Consider the following 20,910-nt stretch of genomic DNA (forward strand, 5'->3'; position numbering starts at 1 on the left):
TGTGTTTCTCAGGGAAAAAAGCATGGAGAGTGCCATCTCTCAAGGGGGCCAAGAGCCTGACAATGGATTCTCCATCTCTGCACTAGGCAGAGGCAGAAGGCAGTGCTATATATATGGCACTTAACTGTACAAAATCTCCTGTATACCATTATGGCAGCATATTCTCCTTCCTGATGACATTTTGCTAAGACTAAAAGATCCAAGAACTGGGGCGCCTGGGTGGCTCTGTCGGTTAAGCGTCCTATTTCGGCTCAGGTCATGATCTCATAGTTCATGGGTTTGAGCCCCATGTCAGGCTCTGAGCTGTCAGCACACAGCCTGCTTTGGATTCTGTGTCCCTTGCTTTCTCTCTGCCCCTCCCCTCCTCACACTCTGTTTCTCTCTCTCAAAAATAAATAAACATTAAAAAAATTTTTTAAAAAAGAACCAAGAATTTGTATCACCCAGTGACACAAGTTGAGTGACCAATTACAGACAAGCAGAAGACCAGAGCCGTGGGGGATGGGCATCAGACAGGTGGAGGCCTTGAATTTTACTCCCACACCTGATCCAGTTATCCTGGTAGCTGGATCCCAGCACCTTCTGTGAGACCGCCCTTGAGTGTGACCCACAATTTAGTTCAGGACCTAACTCCAGAGAGCTGCTTCACCTGCCACTTACTTCCTGTCCCGTCCTGCGCCGTCAGCTCCAGAGTCCCTAGAATCTGGAGGTGGGAGGGAGGCCATCTGGAGTGATGGAATCTCCGAACCCTCCCCGGGCCTGAACAGCCTCTCTGCTTGCACCGGGGCTCAGAGCCTCAGCAGATACTATGCCGGGCGAGAGCCCCCTCCCGTTTCCGGGGCAGTGCCGAGGCATATGGCAGCCCTCTGGGAAAGGTGAGGAAAGCCAGGCACAGGCCAGCAGGAGGCTGTGAGTACAGCTGGACGGCCTGCAAGCTGGCATGTAAAGATGAGGCACGGGAGAGGCACCCCTACGCAAAGGTTACACAAGGTGGGGGCAGGGGGCTGGCGGGGACTGGTAGCAGAGTGCATGGCTCCCGTGGGAGGGGGCCTGCGAACCCCTCCTCTCGCCCAGTCTGTGAACAGCGTGGGTTTCAAGCCTTGGCAGGCAGGAAGCCACCCCCCACAGGAAGCCTTCCCAAATGAAATGGATCCAATCTGCACAACCCCTTCACTCTCCAGTCTCAGGGGCCACCCTGGTCAAGAGCCTGTTTTAAATTAAAAATGGGTCACTGTCGAGGGTAATTGCTCCCCCCCTTTTTATTATGAAAGTTTCCAAACCTGCAGCCAAGTTGAAAGGATTGTTCAGTGAACATCCATATACTTGCCACCCACACTCCACCATTAGCATGCTACCTGCTTCTCTATCACACATCCGCCCCTCCCTCTATCCGCCCGTCAGTGCGGTTTCCAAAATTCATTTCCAAGTGAGCCGCAGATATGAGTGCGCTTCCGGGGAAGGTTTCTTTTTTTTTTTTTTTTTTACAAATAGTTTATTGTCAAATTAGTTTCCACATAACACTCAGTGTTCATCCCCACAAGTGTCCTCCTCCATGCCCATCCCNTGTGGAGAGTGCTGCTATGAACATGGGGGTACATGTGCTCCTATGCCTCAGCATTTCTGTATCCCGGGGAAGGTTTCTAATATGGGTCTGGTGCTCTCCAGCAGCTCGTATACCACACTTTCCATAACACATGGTCAGTGCCGCATTTATAAGCAGCAAGACGGTACCCGGGCCAGAGGGACTGCTTTGCTGGAGACGGTGAGTTTTCCTCTCTCCTCTAAATGTGTGCGGCAGCAATATAACATTAGCCAAATACAACCTCCTACCGTATTCCAAAATGCCAACATTCTGGAGAAGAGACAGGGTATCATTTAGTTGAAGAGTTGGGTTTCAGGTGAAGTGTGTGTGCACTGAAGGGAGAACTTGCTCCCTGTGGTGACTGGGCATCAAAGCGACGGGACCTGCTTGCTGAGAAGGCCAGCGAAGGCACCTGCTGCTCCGTGCTCCCCACCACGATGCCAGGTCAGCAATGAGCCTGGCTGTATTGGGTACATCTGATACCACACAGGCCTGAGAGCCCCCAAACCCAGCCAGAGGTCAAGTGGGTTGAGTGTGTCCTGGATCTAGGGCTCAAGCTGAGAAAGTTAGGGGTCAAGGGCAGGAGAGGGACAGGACTCCCCACCAGAGACATGAGCCACTCCAGAAAGCCTCCCACTGACAACACCTGAGCAGCGAGGACATGACCAGAAACATGGTGTATGACGTCTATAAAGTAGACAGAGCACAGCCAGCCCCCGCCCACTTAAATGGGGCGAGCAAGCAACTGGGTGCTGAGGGGCTGTGGGACAGCAGGAAATCCTTATCCATGTGGCTTTTGGCCTCAAATATTTGACAACTTCAAAGTCAAGTCCCAGCAAGCCAAACAGGGCAGCCTCTGGGCCTGGTGAAAGGGTGGCGACTTCCCGAATGCTTGTCCTCAGGGGCTTCCTGGCTCCCTTGCCTGCCCCAGTTTGTCCAGCGGTTCTTTGATTTCAAAGCTGGCTTGAAGCAGCTATGGCAAAGATGTGGCATGTGTTCTCACGTCCTCCTTGCCACCTATGGCAGATCGTGCCGTCTGCTCCTGGGAGCCTTGGCTTGGTCTCAGGATCCACCTCCACACAGTACTCCAAGCAGGTTCTACCAACTAGGGGAGCTGGCACACAAGATACAACCACTTGCCACCTTGGTTTAAAGCTTTCAAGCTTCCTTTAGAACGCATGACCCAAATAGGTTTTCAAAAACTGGGTCAGTCTGGTTACATTTTACCCTAATCCAAATGTCTTAGATCCTGTATTTGGGCCTCAACCTATATGCATGGAGATACCCCAAGGCTTGTGGTCAGCCCTTAGCCTCTCCCAGTGCCTAGCAGGAACATGTTATTAAAATAACAAGGGTCATCTGGCCCTGTCCCAAGGATCAATAACCTACCAATCACCAGGAAAACTAAATGGGGGACTGGGGACACGATCCAGGCTAACAGCACCCAGAGGGCCTTCAGCAAGGACTCTTCAGCAAAACACAGCTCATTTATAATGCTACCCCCAACACCGTGGCAGAGTGAGTCGCCATTTAATGATGCCTGCTTAATACTGTGCAGACATAAAAATATTTTCATTGCATATAGGTAGGGATATTGAAGGGCATGCGAAAGCACTTGGTAAGCTGTGACTTGCTACATGTGCAAGTTATTATTAGTACTACCTTTGTTAGAATGATTGATAGCTAAATGGACAGGAAGTTGTAAATGTGTCTATTTCTATAGAATTTCAGCTCTACAGAATTCAACAGCTTTCCATCAGCAAAACGGTGCTTGTGTGGGCTGTGGGCCAAGTCGTGGCCCCATGCCTCCCTTTATAAAATAGAATATCAGTGATTTAGAGGAAGGGGCGCCCTTGAAGCAGGCTGGGAAGGAGCTGCCAGGGAGGAGGTGGGGGAACCAGTGATTTGGAAGCCCAAAGACACATGATTGGAAGCCCCAGCGAGGGCAAGAAGAGATCAAAAAGGGCAAATCCCAGGTGGCTACTGGGTTTTGCCACAATCTGGAGGGGTGAGGGCCGAATCCAGCGGGCAGAGAGGTGGCTGCGAGCACCTCCACAAGTGGTCTGGAAGTGTAGGAAGAGATGGGGAGGAAGGCAGACAGAATATTATGAAGATGGGGTGAATTTGTGCCCTCTTCTGATTGCAGACAAAGATTCAGAAGAGAAATGGTTTGGGAGGAAACGGAGAGATGGAGGGGATGGCAAGCTCTGAAGCGAAGAGATTACAGCAGAGAAAGATGCAAAGAGAAAGGGAGAGGCAAAGTGAGGGGTGAGGACTGTGGCCAGAGTGTGATGCGCAAGTTTCCACCTCCAGCCATGTTTGAGAGAGGCTCAGAGGCTGCACAGAGCCAAGTTCAAGTCTGTCCTCCACCATTCACTATGTCACCATGGGCAAGTCCCTAAACCTGTCTGCTGATTTGTTTCTTCATCTGCCAATGAGAACAATGCCTTCCTCATAGAAATGTCGTCAGGAATTACAGCACTATTACAGGTAAAGCCCCCACTCGGTATCTGGTGCGTGGGAGCACCCAGGAAACAGGCTAGAATTGCTGTGAACTGCACTGGAGCTGAGCAAACAAGGCACTTGGAGACTGATGCGTTGGACAACTGTTGCAGTGAGATGCGGGGATGTGAGGCTTGGGGGAGAGGGGTGAGCATGAGGCAGGTCCCCAAGGTCTTTGGGGAATGCAGGAGTGGCCAGGATGTCGGTAAGGGGGGAAAGGGTGGGGGAGAAAAGTCAAGGCATGCAGTTAGATGGCACAACCTCAAAGGAGGGGAGGGTGTTGAAGTAGGTGGAAAGCAAATATCTTAGGGGGTCCTGGGGATCTGGGAGAGCACTGACCAGGAGGGGCCAGACCCCTAGCCTTCCCCAACTTCTCTTAGGCCCCACCAGGAAAGAGAAGGGAGGGGGGATTTCTGCAGGATGAAGAGCAGCCTGTTTACCACGGAACATGGGTGGTGGAGAACAGAGTGAGGACACAGGAAACACTGGGAAAATGAGACAGTGGAGTGTGATGAACATGTGGCTCCCAGAATCATATGTGGCCTGAGGTGGCCTCCTGAATCTGCCACTTACCAGCAGTTACTAACGTTTAACCCCTCTGTAGCTTGGTTTCTTCATTTATTTTTTTAATGCTTATTTTTGAGAGACAGAGACAGAGCATGAGTGAGGGAGGAACAGAGAGAGAGAGGGAGACACAGAATCTGAAGCAGGCTCCAGGCTCTGAGATGTCAGCACAGAGCCTGATATGGGGCTTGAACTCACTAACAGTGAGACCATGACCTGAGCTGAAGCCGGACGCTTAACCGACTAAGCCACCTGGGCACCTCGGTTTCTTCATTTTTAAATGGGGCTGATAAGGAGCATCTGGGTGGCTCAGTCGGTTAAGTGCCCGACTTCAGCATGGGTCATGATCTTGCAGTCTGTGAGTTCAAACTTTGCATCAGCCTCTGTGCTGACAGCTAGAACCTAGAGCCTGCTTCAGATTCTGTCTTTCCCTGTCTATGTCTTTCTGTCTCTCAAAAATGAATAAATATTTTAAAAAACTTTTTTAATGGAGCTGATAAAAATGCCCCCATCATTGGTTTGTTGTAGGTTTATTCAGGTTTATTCACATAACCTGAATAAAGCACTCACTCAGTGTTTGGCATATAAGTGATCAATAAATGCCAGCTATCTCCCTCATCATTGAGGAAGCTCAGAGAAGATCTCAGAACGATGGGAAGAGAAGCACTTTCTGGGAGGTTGGGTCCAAAGCTGCCAGGGTTAAAAGCTCCCAGGAAGTTATGCATCCATGTCCAGCCCAAAGCGAGCACACCAGGGCCTGGTGCAGCTGTTCTGCGGCCTCCGGAGCCTCAGTGGGGAGGCTGGTGCCAGAGGCGCCTGAGGCCCTGCTGGGGAAGCTCTGTGAGGTATGTCTGAGGCAGCGCATAGCGGCCAGGAGGGAAGCCTCCGCTCCCCCTCACCCCCAGGCTGGACTTGGACTCTGGGTCTGCAGAGGGCCAAGTGGCCATGGGGTGACCTCGGGTGAGATGCCTGAGGGCGGTGGGGCCTGAGGAAGGAAGGAAGGAAGGAGCAGCCTGAGATGGGCAGAACCTGAGATGGGCAGAGCCGAGAAGTGATTCTCTTCTCCCCATTCTCACCCAGCACAGGAGCAAGGGGTCACAACCAGGCAGACGTCAGAGCTTCAGGGCACAAACTCTTCGCAGCTGGTCCCCAAACAGTTTCTATCTAGCTCTGGAACACACTGTGGCTTCCTTCAGCAGCAGCTTTAGTCCCGGAGGGAGTCCTGAGTCCTGGCTCCCAGAAGGCCGGGGAGGGGAGGGAGGACTAAGCCCAGTTCCTGAGACAGGAAGGGCACTTCCCCTCCTCCTTCTCACGGCCTCGCCTCCCTCCCTCCCTCCTTCCTAGTTTCCCCTCCTCACAGACCCCACACCCCTTCTCTCAGGGCTCTCCATCTGCCCCCCAGTCTCCCCTCCTCTCAGAAGTGAAAGCCCTGTAAATAGGAAGTGGTCAAGAGGAAAGAAAAAGAAGGGGTGTGTTCTGAAAATCTCTGCTCATTTGTGTGGTTTCTGCATCACCAAAGTCGGGGCTTGAATTCTCCAACAATCGGCTTGAAAAGAGCAGGAGGCCAACTCTGAGCTTTATGTGCCTCCAGTCACCCATGTCTGTGAGACTCCGGCCCGAGAGCTGCCAAGCCAGGGCACCAGGGGTCAGAGCTCACCGTCCTGCCTCCTTTAACATCAGGGGGGCATTTGGAGTCCGCACTCTGAGCCTGTGGACACACAGCAGAGAGGGCCCTTGGCACACATCCTGGCACGAACACAAATCTCAGAGAACCAAAGCCAGACATGGGCTCACCACCTCTCTCTGGCCAAATACACATACAGGCTTCCAGAGGGCATGGCCTCTCTGTGCGGGGCTTCTGAGCAGGAAGGGGAAATCCCTCGTAGGAAGTACTCTTCCTGGTTCCCTGCTGACAAGCAGACTAGGGTTACATAACAGGCCCTGCGTGTCCTCACAGTCCCTGCTCCGCCCAGGCTGCCTGCTATTCTCGGGGTGTCCCTGAGCCTGGTCCCATGGGAATGTGCCCCTCCCGTATATGATCTTTCCCTTCTATACACTGACTTGGTTCCAGAAAAGGTAAAGAATGGAGGTTTGGGATCGTAGGCTGGCTCTGGGCACTTCAGCAACAACTAAATAAACCTCCAGGGGCAAGAGAGATGTCGCTCTTGACAAGTGTACCTTTCGCTCCACAGGCTTCCTGGGTCTGTAAACACAGCCTTCTCCTGCCAAGGACCGTGACTGACTGGAGAACTAGCCCTGTAAGGGCGGCTCCCCGACAAAGAAAGCACAGCGCTGCCTCGCCCCACACCAAGCTGGACCTCAGCTCTCCATCCTATCCTTGTCGCTCTACTTGAAATGCCTTAGAAAAACTCAGTTTGGGGACAGCTTTTCTCAGCAGTGCTACTGTGCAATCTCACCTACCAACTACTGTCTCAGGGCAGTGGTCCAGTTTCCTCATCAATGAAAGAGGGATTGCGCCTTGTCCACCATACAGGATTGGGGAAATTCTCTGTACAGTGCAATGGAGAATGTGTGGTGTACTGCTTCCAAGAGATTTTTAATTTCACTGGGACATCAAGCCATTTTTAAAATCTCTTAACCTAAAGAAACTTCATGGAATACCTACAACAGACCAGGCATTGTTCGAAGCCCTTTACAGGGATGACCTCATCAGTCCCCCGGATAACCCCGAGCCACAGTACGAGTACCACCCTAATCTTCCCAGAGCTGGCAAATGAGGCACAGAGAGGCCAAACGAGGCCAAATAATTTACCCAGAGCTACACAGCAAGCAGGTGTCAGGGCAAGGTTATAAACCACGTTTGTTTGACTCTGGAGCCCATATTCCCATATTCCATACACTGCTTCTGTAGTATAATCCAGTCATGATTACATGATAACAATTAAAACGGCATATAGGATAAATGTCAAGGAGCCCAGATGTGGTACAGTTAAAAATGTGCAGCACAGGCATCCACGAGACTGGCTCTTTTAACCACTGATCCTTCAAGCATTTTGGCCTCTTCTGTAAAGCAAGGGTGGTAGATAAGGTGGGCTCTCCATTCCTCCACCACTGTCATCGTCATGATGCTGCTTAAGGTCCGACCACGAAATGTGGAGAGCCTGACATGGGCTCCAGGCTCAGCTGTGGGGTTCGGATGAGTAGAGGAGGAAAGCAGTTGGGATAAAATAAAGTAGCACAAGCTCACACATGAGGATGAATAGGGTGGGCAGCCGGGAAGGGGAGTATTTGAAAAGGGGAGGTCTGCTAGGATGGGCAGCAAGGGTGTGGAAATAGATACAGGATGGATGGACAAATAGACAGGTAGAAGGCAGGGAAGGAGGGAGATTATGGAGGAAGGGGGCCTGAGTGTTAGACTAAGGAGTCTGAATTTATCCTTTAGGCCCTGAATGGCCTAACAACAGACTCCTATCGCTTGAGGTAAGTGGAGAGCCTCGCCTGGATGCCACACATCCTCCTGGCTGCCTTCCCATTCTATGGTCTGTCCCTCCCCAATGTCAGTTTCCACCAGGCCTCCACAGCGTTTCTCTAAGATACAAACTATGAGATGATGGTCTTGCATAAAGCCCTTCCACCTATAGCACAGCTCCTGCATCTCTACTTTGTGGTACAACACCCCAGACTAGCCCGCGAGTCTCTTCAGCCGCCCCTGCTTTCCCAGACTCTTTAGGTTATGGCCGTCCCCAGATACGTGCAGCCTCTATGAGGTGCTGACCATTAGCATGGTTTGGTTTTGCAAGAATCGCCCTGCGGTGTGGGGAGCAGACAGACCAGAATGGTGGTCAAGGAGATGAGTTTCAAAGAAATAAGAAGTCAGTGGACAACCTGGTAGAAGATGGGATGTAGGCGCTGAGGAGAAGGTGGGAACAGGATGGTTCCTGGGTTTTCGACTTACGCAAACAGATCAAAGGGGAGATACAGAGAATCAGAAGAGAACCACGGTAGGAAGAAGATCATGAGATCAGCTTGAGCCATCTTGAGACTGAGGTGCATTGAAGACACCCACTGGAGATGTCAAGAAGGCAAGCGGCGGCAGGGAGCTTGGCAGCAGGTCTGAGCAATGGAAGGTTGTGGGCGTGATGAGATTCCCGAGAGGGAGTGCTGGGAAGGGGCATCCAGGCCGGGCCTTGGACAAGTGGGCAAGCCAACACTGAGTGAGTGGGTTGCTAGAGGTCAAGGATCCTGCAAAGGAGACACCGAAGCTGTGGCTGAATGTAGAGAGAACATTTCAAGGTGGGCCTGGTCAATAGTGTCAACTGCTCCCCAAAAGTCAAAGGGTAAAACAGTCTATGAGATGTAGCAGCACTAGACCATTAAGGATCTGGGAAGCCCTATTCTGAATCCAAACCGGACTGAGGTGAGGGCTGACTGGCAGTGACAAATGTTGTCAGAAATATGGCTATGAATACGAAGGAAAGACAGGGACAGTGAGTTGGGGGAAGGTTGAGGGTTTCTCTTTCTCTATTTTTTTCTAGAACAAAGAAACCTGAGCATGTTCAAAAGCTGATAGGAGGCTTAGTTAAGAGGAAAGTGTAGACATAAAACACTTATCACATGGACATGTTTGTTTGTTTACTTGTTTGCTTCAATCCATTAGCTGCAAACTCCTACAAAATCAAAGATGGCGTTTTACTTTTCCTTGCCCAATATCTAGAATCATCAGTAGATGCTCAGAACATGGGCTGGAGGCTGAGCACATCATCAGCACAAGCCTGAAGCCCTGGAGGAAGATATCCAAAGCTGTAAATTAGAAAGGGAACAGAAGCATTATTGAGGCTTATGAACTTAAATAGGATTTTTGAGGTATTTCAAATTCTTAACACATGCCCAAGAAATCCAGAGACTTAAAATATCATGAGGAAAAAACGGTTAGGAATTCTCTTTCCTTTGGCAGGTCACCATTATGGTCCAGCAGAAGTCACAAGCTTTGCGCCCCACTATTGCTCTTGCATGTTGTTCAGATTTCTCCAGCAAAAAAGGTCCTTCAGACATGTGAACAATGATGCATCGTCAGTCTCAGAGCCAACTGCTCCTCTGTCTTCGGCTTAGTGTTAATGAATCAGCCCCAACAAGGTCAACCGATGGTGCTTCCCAACAGTCGATGCCCCAACAAGCCTCTCACCCTTTCCTTCATCTGCTGAACTATATGTTGTATTCATGTTGTATCTGAGCAGCAAAATATGACCACCACTAAACAAATAAGCATGTTGCTTTAAGCTAAGCTTCTCCAAGCCTCAACATTACTTTCTGAAAGGACAGCCCTGGCTAGATAGAGAGCTAAGATTTCACTGTCAAAGGGAATAGCCCTCCTAAAGGATGCCTTTGCCCTTCTTGTCTTAGCACATGATTTCTCAATGCTGATGCCTGGCTGCCAAGCTCCTCAAACTACTATTGCATTTCACATGAGCACAGCAAGGAAAGGGCTTGGTCTCTGGCCCACGTCTATCTATCACAGGAGATTACAGCAATGGAGAGAAGAGGGAAAAATCTGTGTTCTTTAATGAACTCATCTTTCCAGTTTCAAAAAAGTCTGTAAACAGCTGAGTGAGATAAACCATAGCCCTCATAGGACACTAAGGAATGCTGACTCAGAAAGAAAAACAGAGGGCCTGTGGCCAAAAGAAACGGAGGTTTCTCAGATCAACCTCTTCAGTTTGGCTTAACCTGCCCAATCCACCTGGCAGGCACTTCTGGGGGAATGCCAACCACATCCAGAGAGACATAAATTCACTACCCTTGGTCACTGCAACAGGAAGAGAGGGTTACTATTTTCAACCTGGAAAGCCATCATGTTGTTATGGTCAGTTAACAGCTGCCATGTTCCACCCTCAGCTGGCCACTGTTCAGAGCCGAGTGCAGCACTCCTAATGGACAGAGCTGGTTTGGAATGTCACATGAGTGGGCCACGCTGAAGCTTGGCTGCCAGGAGCCCAGCCAAGCCACGAGATGGCAGGAAGCAGCTGCCTGGAGAAGAGAAGAGCACGCCTGCCCCTCGGGGAGGTGGGCTTTTATTGGGTCAAGGCTTTGGGCCACCCATTGGTGGGGAGTGTGGCCAACATGCCAGTCTTCTCAGCCACAGCCTCCTCCACTTGGGTCAGGTCAGTAATAGCCACATCAACCGCCTGGTAGAGTAACAACAACTAAATGACAACATTCATGTCAAAAGCATTTTATAAATTAGAACAGGCCAACAAAGGTTCATTTAAGGAAGGTACGTTTAGCATAACCAATAACAACAGCCAGACACCCACTGAATTCGAAGAGGAACACTCCACTTTCCATCAAATAATAGTCAGAAAAGAACGGCTGCCTCAGCTGGTCTCCTGGTCCCCATGTGTCCTTCAGCCTGGTCTGCTGTGTCTGATATGCCTTACGTAACCCAGACAAACACTCACTTAGGAAAACAGACACTAAATGTTTCCTAAGATTTTGACTCAAATAAAGAGTACTTATTAGGTAAGACTTGGAAAATGTGGGCTCAACGCTTGGGTGGTGGCAGAGAAGGCTGGATTGGTAATTCAGAGATTTGGGAAGGGCCTCAAGCTAATCAAAATAAGTAAAAGTGGGTAGAAATAAGGTAACTATTTACTTGCAAAGTTCTTCTGGTCTGAATATATAACCAAGAATCCCAGCGCGCTTTAGTCCAGGTTCTGGGCCTCAGTTTCCCCAAGTGTACACAGTTGGGCCAGTAATGCAATGTCAACCCACTGTGAGTGACTGATGCTATTAGAAGAGACACAAGACACAAATAATCTTACTATTAAATGCTTGCTCATGAGGAGCGCAAAATACTAACAAATGAGCCTCAGTCTGTTGCCAAGGAAACGATCTCAATATAGTGAAAAGGGTATTAAATAGATGTTCCTTGTATTATTACATGTGCCTATTACTAAAGACCAACGCTGTGTCAAATAACATACCAATGTGGGAAGTATATTCCTTTAGCTTCGGGATGGTGGGGTCATCTGATCAAGACATAGGAGTGGTTATGGGCTAGAGTGACTGGAAGTCCCCTCTTCTGGGTCACAGGGCAAGAGGCAGGTGTCCCAGACAGAGGAAGCCAAAGGTGCAGCAGGTCAGACTCAGAGCAGCTTCTAGACATCAGGGAGCATTAGAATCTGGGTGGGGTTCTTAGGTCAGTGTTCACAGAGTCATAGACACTCATCGCAAAGGAAAACAGGGCTCCTCTTTCCAATTCCACCCCACCCGAGGCACTGAGCAGCAGAGGCCTATAATCTGTTAGGTCACAGTTTCCAAGACAAGATAAAACTCAAAGCCTGGGCTCAATATCCAAGATATAAAACCAACACTGGATATCGTATAGTTCTCAATTTAACTAAGAATGGAAAATTGTCTGTTATCCTATAATATCAAAAAACTAATACCACCCAAACCTATACATGACTAAGATCTTATCTTGGGGTTCTCAAGGCTTTCCTAGGATTTTCTCTTGCTTTTTAAGTTTCATGATCTCTTTCACAAGCCAAGTATCATGCCCTTAAAGATCAGTCCTAAAGTTCAAAGGCATGCACTGGGTCTTCACCACAGGGACTGTGCTTGCACATTTCCCTTTCTAACTAGTGAGAGAAGGGCAGTGAGGTGATGAGATCCCATGCTTAGAATGGTCCTTATTTCAGAATCACTTGTGAACTGTTACTTAAGATCTTTGCAGAAACAGGATCTGAGTAGGGAACAAGGGCAGCAAGAAAACTCCATCCCCACAGCCGAACTCAGAGCATGGAACAAGGCAGGATCTCAACACGGTCTCCCAATACTCTCTCCCTTGTCTTTCAAGATCTCATAAAAGTCGGATGATTAGGGTAGAAGTGCAAATGACTCCTATCCTCATTCCTCAATCCCAGAACATTTCTGAGTAGTGGAAAATTCTATGGGCAACAAACATTTAGAAATTAATTCAAGACTGCCAGCAGCTCTAGCTGTGACCCTGGCACCTAGCACAGCACCTGGCAGGTGAGCAGTGCTCAGTGAACTCTTACTGAAGGAAATGCAATCAGCAACCTACCTAAAACAAGATGGCCTGCAGGCAGAGATCACGGTTTCTGCATCTGCAGCTGCACTAACATCAGATACTGGCTATGCTCTGGTTTTCCCAAAGAACTCTCTCCAGTCACAAGCTGTAAGAAGCTGGCTGACCCCAGAGAGAGCAGCTCAGCATACGTGCTTCATGTGGTTAGTCTGAGAGATGCACTGTTTCGTGATAGGACTAGGTGGTAAATGTGGGTCCTTTTCTGTCTTTCAAGTGAACTTGAGCAATATCTGGATACAGATGGAATGCTTACCAAGTTCTTGATCATGGAATGAATTTGAAAACTGCTGAAACCAACCTGTTTTGATGCCATGAATGTCTTCATGCTTATATCTGTGCAAGAAGATATGCCTCCAAGAAGCGGTGCACTGGGGAGGCCAGCTAGTAACGTTTACTCAAACCCCCAACGAGAGGCCGTGTGCAAGGAGCTTTACAGACGTTGTTCTATTTGATGCTCGCAACTCTCTGGGGCATTTGAAAGATAAGAAAATCTGTCAGAAGCTGATGGTCATCAGAAATGGGGTGGGTGGGAAGATGGGTGAAATAGGCGATGGGAATCAAGGAGCCCACTTGTGATGAGCACTGGATGATATATGGAATTGCTGAACTGCTATATTGTACACCTGAAACTAATATTGCACTGTATAGTAACTAATTGGAGTTTAAATAAAAACTAATAAAGAAAGAAAGAAAATCTGTGGGGAGGGTAGGTGAAGAGTCCAAGGTCACAGAGGCGGAAAGGGGCAGGGCCAGGTTTAGAATCCAGATTTGAACATGGACTGGTAAATGGAAGTGTCTTTACTAATTTGGGGTATATCATTCCTTATGATCATAATTACTGAAGAAGTCTGCAACACATTCTGCTCTTAGAGCCACTGTATTCTGAGTGCTCCACAATAGAATAGGACCGTCTCAACTTTTGCAGTCATATACATAATTAGGATTTAAGTGACAGCAAATAAGGGAAACTGCTATGCAAGATATTCCTGTGGGGGAAAAGAGGCCCTTTCTCTAGAAAATATAGATATTTTGCATTTTTATTTGCGAGTAGCACCTGGGTAACTATCAACAAACTGAGAAGAGATTAATATACATGCAAAAACCTGAAGAATTTTCTAGGCTCTCTCGCCTGAGGCACTACAGGGGTAGCATTCTGCCAAGAGGCCCCTTTCTTGAAAAATGAAAGACGTCAAATCTTGGTTCATTCAAAAGGTACTTTTTGAGGCCTCTGTTGTGGAGCCATATTCAGTTTGGTCCTATAACAAGCCATTTATGATCTATGCAAATTGCAACACAGTGGCAGAAAGTACCGTGACCACAGACCCAGGAACGGCCACTGGGATACTTACTCTGAGTGTGAAAATTACATTTCTGAAGAAAACAGGATAAATATGGTGAGAAATACTTTTATAAACATAGCTGGATAATTGCTGCCAAAGGAGGTGTTTCATTTGGCAAGAATCAAGAAGTCCAGAACCAGAACTTCATGTCAGAGGTGTTTTTAACTGGAGAGGTTTCACAGAGCCTTGTGAAGCCTTCTGGAAGCCATCAGCCCAGCCTCAGCCCCTGTTCTTGGATACTGGCTCTGGACATTAAAAATGATGCCACCATGGTCACGCTCCCATTTTTTTTTTTTTTTTATGTTTGAGAGAGAACTGAAGATGTCCCTTAACCTCTAATTGCCTGCCACATATTAAAGGATCTTTATATCTATATAAAAATCTGTATTAAAAAGAAAAACATATATATGTATGTATAAACTGGCCAAATAGCTTATTGGAGGAAGTAAAATGTTTGAGACCTTACTTAGAGTACTTTTGGGATCTCACAGTCAGAAGACCTAAAGGGCCCCGTTCAAAATTCCATATCCTATTTGATTTAAAATTTCTCAATATATGAAACCCAAGAAGTAGGCTGACCATTAGCAAGTTCTCTGCTGCACCCCAGGGCAGGCATCCAAGGGACAGAGAATGCAGAAATCTTCAGTGTGGAGACTGATTTCAATAGTTTATCACAAAGAAGTAACTCAAATCCCAGGACATGCACTGNAAAACCCAAGAAGTAGGCTGACCATTAGCAAGCTCTCTGCTGCACCCCAGAGCAGGCATCCAAGGGACAGAGAATGCAGAAATCTTCAGTGTGGAGACTAATTTCAATAGTTTATCACAAAGAAGTAACTCAAATCCCAGGACATGCACTGTTTGGGTCTAGAAAGCAACAAAGTTTGAGCAATAGTCGTTTACTACATTAAAAAAAAAAAACTAAACAGGGGCGCCTGGGTGGCTCAGTCGGTTAAGGGTCCACCTTCGGCTCAGGTCATGATCTGTGGTTTGAGTGCAAGCCCTGCCTTGGGCTCTATGTTGACAGCTTGGAGCCTGAAGCCTGCTTGGGATTCTGTGTCTTTCTCTCTGCTCTTCCCCTGATCACGCTCTGTCTGTCTGTCTGTCTGTCTCTCTCTTAAAAATAAATAAACATTAAAAAAGTTTTTAAAAAACTAAACAGATCATGTCCTACTTCTTATGTTCCACTGGGAGAGGGACTCTGAAGGGCCAACACTTTACAACACTCTAAAGAATAGAAACCCTCACAGTGGCTCCATAAAGTTCCCTTTGCACACACTGGGACCGTCTGTGGACAGAACCATTCTCTAGGTGATGTTGCCTCTAGAAACCAGAAGGAAACACAACATGGGCACATGGCACTCCCAGGACAATGTGTCCCAAAAGTAACTGCGTCCAAACCTTAGTCTGATTTGCTTCACTACCAACTTTTATGCCGAATGACACTACAAACCCGTACTCTCTCGCATTCCCCCCTCCGTCTTCTCTGGGGATAGAGCAGAGCAACGAGACAAAGACTCTAACCCTCTGATAGACAGGCCAGAGAGAAGTGGAGGGAGCTTCGCTAAGATGTCCCCACCGAGCCTGGCCCTGGCTCCCTGCCTGAGCCCCCAACTGAAGACAGACCACAACCACACGGCCCTTTGCAGACAGGCGGCAGGGAAAGGGGCGGGAAGGGCTGTGGGAGAACGCTGAGGTCAGCTGCTCCTGAGTCTCTGAGTCAGCACCTTCAAGACCAGAGTGGCTGTTGGGAAACAGACTTCTCTCCCACAAAACCCCCAAATATAATAGCAATCTAAGAGCTCGAAACCAATGGACACAGTTCTGGGCGGGCGCCCCAAGCTCATCACGGTGCCAAGGAACTGGGGAATGGAACCCGTCACCCACCCAGTCACGGCTGCCTCCCGAGCCAGCAGCAAGGTTTGAGAGACAAGGAAAGACGAGAGGGGTGCTACGCGGATGTGCAGGACCTGGAGCCAGGCTCAGGTTTAAGTCCTTACTGAATAATCAAACACAACAATGACCTCATTCCAGAAACTGTTTTCCCCAGGAAGACTTGGATAGCTTCACGTTTCAACTTAGCTGTTGCTTTTAAAGGGAACGGGCAGAGAGGGTAATTGGGGATGCAGTGGAAAGAGACTCAAGATGTCCTAATCAGTGAGGTATGAAAGTCATGCAACTATAAGGAGGTCTCAGGACATAATATTACCCGAGAAAAGCACAACAAAAAAATTGTACACAGACACACACATACGAACTTAGAGAAAAGTTTAGAAGGAAAGATACTGACCTCTTCAAGTATGAGTGAAGGAATTATAAGCAATTTATTTTATTTTTTTCTACTCTTCTAAGCCTAAGAATTCTCCAGCTATCTGACCGAGCACACAGTTTTGGAAAGGATGCATGTTAACCAGTGTGGGAGGAAGGAGTTCCTTGTCTGGGTCACCAGATGGTCCAAATTAATCCCAGTGACCAACACGATGCAGACAGCAAGGACAGCCCGCACATCTATCGACAGAATTATTTTTCACATTCTCTTTAATGAATGTGTATGGCTTTTCCAATGGGGTGAAAAAAGACATCCTGAGAAGTTAGTGACCTGAAGCCTCATGCATGTGGGAGCCTCGAGAATCTGCCTCTCCACCCAGGGAGAGTCTGCCAACACTGCAGGATTGTACGGGTCGGGGAGGCAGAGAGAAAGAGCACCTGGGCAGAATTCGGAAATGCAAACTTAACTCAGAACTGTGCATTCCGGTGGTTGAACAAAAAACTGTGTACTCTCTCAACTACATAATGGTCCTGCTTCCAAAATGACAAGTTTTCTGTCCTGAGGCCACTCACACCTCATCCATACCTGCTCTGCACACCAAGGTTCCGCGCTGCATGCAGAGAAATGTTAACATCTGAGGGCGGGGAGGAGGCATCTTACTACAGGCTGGGTGCCTCTCCTACCAAGCACCGGGCCAGGTCCTTCCTTTATGTTTCCTTCAATGTCCAAAATAATGCAGAAACCCCGGGTGGTGAGCTATTCTGAGACAGGAAACCAGAAGTACAAGACAACGCGTCAGTAGGCTGAGAAACTCCGGGGATGGAATGGAATGTGCACGCGTCATCCGGCTTAGAAGCCCTTGCTCCCAGGCAATGTGGACACAAGCAGCCTTCCGCCTAAAGACATATCAGGGGATCGTTTCTGGCTCCTGAAGGAGGGACAGCTCATTGGGAACAGTTGCGAGTGTTTGAGAAAAGAAAAAAAACGCTGCAAAAAGCCAGTTATGGACACTGCCAGGGTCCTTGGGGGCTTTTATGGTGCTCCTAAAGGGAAGCCAAGTCCATCCTGCTATGCCGGCACTCCTTAGGCAGAGCCTGGTGATTCACAGGGGGAGGCCAGCCCGTCCTCACACTGGGCAGTGGCTGCAGCGACCAGAGGTGGTGCCACCGACTCATAAAGCAGCCAGTGGTCACTGAGTTCTCCTTTTGTTCCAGGCCATGCGCTATGTGCTTGATTCACATTCTCTCCTGTTCACAAGAGCTCTACGCCCAGAGCAGCAGGTGGTGTTGAGGACCTAAGCACTTTTCCTGGACTGCTCGGTCCTAAGCACTTTTCCTGCTAACTCAGATAGAACCATCTAGCAAATCCCGGACTCTCATCGCTTTGACAGAGGAAGAGTGGATCCCTGTTGCATGGTCAGCACATCAAACCCTAATTCTTGCACCTGTGACATTCCTCTAGGACATTCATATGCCCTGTGCTTTCTGGAACAATTTCAGTTGTGAACAGGGCATATGAATGTCCTAGAGGAATATCACAGGTAGAAGAATTCAGATTTGATGTGCTGACCATGCAACAGGGATCCAAATCAAATCCCAGGCGGCCTCACCTGCTAACCCATGTCCGGGCCACCCTCAGCACCTGCTCCTTCCACAGAGGGACAGTCATTCCTCCACAGCGACAGGTCATTTATATGCTCTGGTTTGCTTCCCATGTTTCTGCTTCTTCTTCCCAGCTATACTCAAAGTTCCTTTCAACTCAATACATCCCAACTGCAAGACCATTTGCAAGGAGGAATCCCAGAAACGACAGAATACACAGCAGAAGAAACTATGATCCTGTAGTTTGTCCCATGTACTGTATTTGCAGGCAGCATGGTGTTGGATGGAGTGGCCCCTTTGAGACACGATTTGACAGTATGTCATAGGAATGCAACTTCCCGAAAGGGAGTTGCCAATTGTAATTTCACTGGAATCCATGGAAAGTCTTAAGGCTTAGACTGAAAATCTTAATGCTCAAACAGGAGACAACAAACACTTGGCTTGGTCATAGTTCATTTAAAAAAATAAAAACGTTCAACGTTTGGTAGTAACGTTAAAAAGGAGCCCAACAGGGTCATGTGATTGTTTAACAGAAAAGAAAAAGTGGAACTAGTGTTAGGATGTGCTAATGGAAGTGGAACGTCCAGATCACAGAAATGTTCAGCTGAACTCTGGGCCGAGCCCTCGTTATCCGAAATGACAACACGCTCGATTCTGAGAAGCACACTTAACAAACTGCTGGAGTCTCCAGAGAAGGAAGAGCCTTGGTGTCTAGTGTGGCAAGAAAAGAGCACAGAGAACATGAAGACATTTTCCGATGTTTGACAGACTGGCAGATGGAAGAGGGGGTCTAGAACGTGAGCCAGTGGGTGGAAATTACTGAGAAATAATTTTCTGTTTAACAAAAGAAACTTTCAATCAGTGTCTGTGGGAGGCAGAACGATGGTTCCCCAAAATGCCCATGGCCCAATCCCAGAACCCGTGTCTGTGCTACTTTACATGGGACTGTAAAGGGACTTTGCAGGTGTGATGAAGTCAAGGATCTTAAGATGGGGGGATTCCAGGATTGCCCTTGTAATCACAAGGCTTCTTATAAAAGGGGGGCAGGAATATCAGAGAAAGAGATGTGACAACAAAGCGGAGGAACTGCCACACTGCTGGTTTGGGAAATGGAGGAAGGGGCTACCAGCTAAGGAATGCAGACAGTGTCTAGAAGCTGGAACAGGCAAGAAACCGATTCTCCCCTGGAGCTTCTAAAAAGAATGCAGCCCCGCGGACACCTGGGTTTTAGCCAAATAGTATCCATTGTGGACTTCCGACTTTCAGAACAGTAACAGAAAGCATGTGTGTTGTTTTACGCCACTAAGTCTGTAGTAATTTGTCAGAGCAGCAACAGGAGATGAGTGCCATGTCTAACAAGGGAATAACCACTCCTGGCCCTAGTGAGCTCCCTGTCTCGGAGTCAGTCAAGAAGAGACAGAACACCTACCCATCAGGAATGCTGTGCAAGTAAGTCCGGAATGACTCACAGCACACCCTGTGACTCTGCGAGTCCACGTGCACTTGGCGGGTCCTTCTCCCGTCGTTGTGTTCAACACACCCGTCCCCACCTCCAGGCCTGGTGGAGGGCAAGGCTTGCCCTCGCCTTCTCCCAGGAGGCCAGCAGCCCTTAGGACAAGGCACACTTTGGTTCGGGGATGGTGCTCAGCACCACAGTGCTTGCGGGGCGCCTACCTGAGCAGAGGACCCCTCTGTTCCTGGCGCAGGAGAAGTTGTCACACTGGCAGAAAGCCCCGTAGATCTTGCCGAACTCGCTCTCAAAGCAGGAGCACTGGTTGCAGCTGCACTCCCCGCGCCCACTGCACAGGGGCTTGCCCTCCGCTTCCCGGCACAGGTGCTGGTACCCGGTCTGGCTCTCCCCTTCCTGGCACTCGCACCTGGTGCCCAGGTAGCCAGGGTTGCACTCGCACAGGCCACAGACGTACGTTCCGTTCCCGCTGCATCTTTCGCTGTCGGGCTCCAGCCCCGCGCTGCAGCTGCACCTGCAGCTGTAGGTGACCGCCACCTCCAGGCTGTCCCGGAAGCCCACGGGCCGCAGTGTGAACGCGTGCTCCGCGTGCTTGCCCGGGCAGCTCCGGGCCTCCGCCGACACCTCGAAGGATGCCTGGGCAGAAAAGAAGAGAGAGGACATGGTGGTGGCGGCGCCGGTCAGGAACTCGGGGGTATCTGCAGCGGCCTCCCAACCACCCCGGGGGCCCAACCCCGGGAATCCCCGCCCTCCACCAAGGCCCTCGATGCAGAGTTGCGGCTGGCTGAGGCCCGAGGAGGAGGCCCCAGGCCAGCAAGCGCCCTCACTGTACCGAGGATGAGAACACTCAGGCACCCTCACATTTGAATTAAACAGGCACGTTATCTTTTAATCCACAGGACTCTGAGGGAACATCGGGCTTCCACAGAAATGCAGACAGACTCACCCAAGGTCATACGGTTCTTCCTGCATTTCATTTTTATCCTACGCTCTCCTCTCCCCATTGTGGAAGTCATTCATCCAACAAGCACTTGCTGGGCACGTCCTCTGTGCCGGGCACTGAGCTAGAAGTGCTCCCTGACCTCCACGGGGCACCGGGGTCCAGGGACCCTGGCCAACTGCCTGCCCCTCTGCAGAAAGGCTTCCTCTCCTGTTGGAGAGGGGGTGGGATGACCCTGGGTCCCTTCCAGGGCACCTGTCTCCCCACAGGTAATATCTGAAGCCTCACTCTCGCTCGACCCCAGTTCCTCCTCTGGCCAGTCCTCCTAGCTGCGGCTTTCATAATCACGGCTCCAAGGTTGTAAACAAGAGTCATCACGGATGAAACACTCCACACACACGGACAGTATTTTTCTTTTTAAACAAAGCATGTAAAGAAGTGCTGCCGACTCCAGAGTTGCCCTGGAAACAGGCAGCAAGGTGGCCCTAGGTGGCAGATGGCTGTGCAGGAAAGAGTTCAATATGAGGAAGGCAAGGACACGGCTGCCTGGCTCTCCCAGGAGGTGGAACCCGGCTG

General features: G+C 49.3%; 1 protein-coding gene across 1 annotated transcript in view; it reads right to left on the reverse strand.

The window, feature by feature from the left end:
- The window catches only part of ITGB5 (integrin subunit beta 5), a 97,473-nt gene that overhangs the window by 12,429 nt on the left and 64,134 nt on the right, over positions 1-20,910 (reverse strand). The window contains exon 8 of the mRNA XM_077767629.1: positions 19,601-20,030. Within this exon, the coding sequence (XP_077623755.1) occupies positions 19,601-20,030 (430 nt within the window). The remainder of the gene's footprint in view (positions 1-19,600; positions 20,031-20,910) is intronic.

This window comes from Crocuta crocuta, unplaced genomic scaffold (genome assembly GCF_008692635.1).
Source record: "Crocuta crocuta isolate KB4526 unplaced genomic scaffold, BGI_CrCroc_1.0 scaffold45, whole genome shotgun sequence".
Lineage (NCBI taxonomy): Eukaryota > Metazoa > Chordata > Mammalia > Carnivora > Hyaenidae > Crocuta > Crocuta crocuta.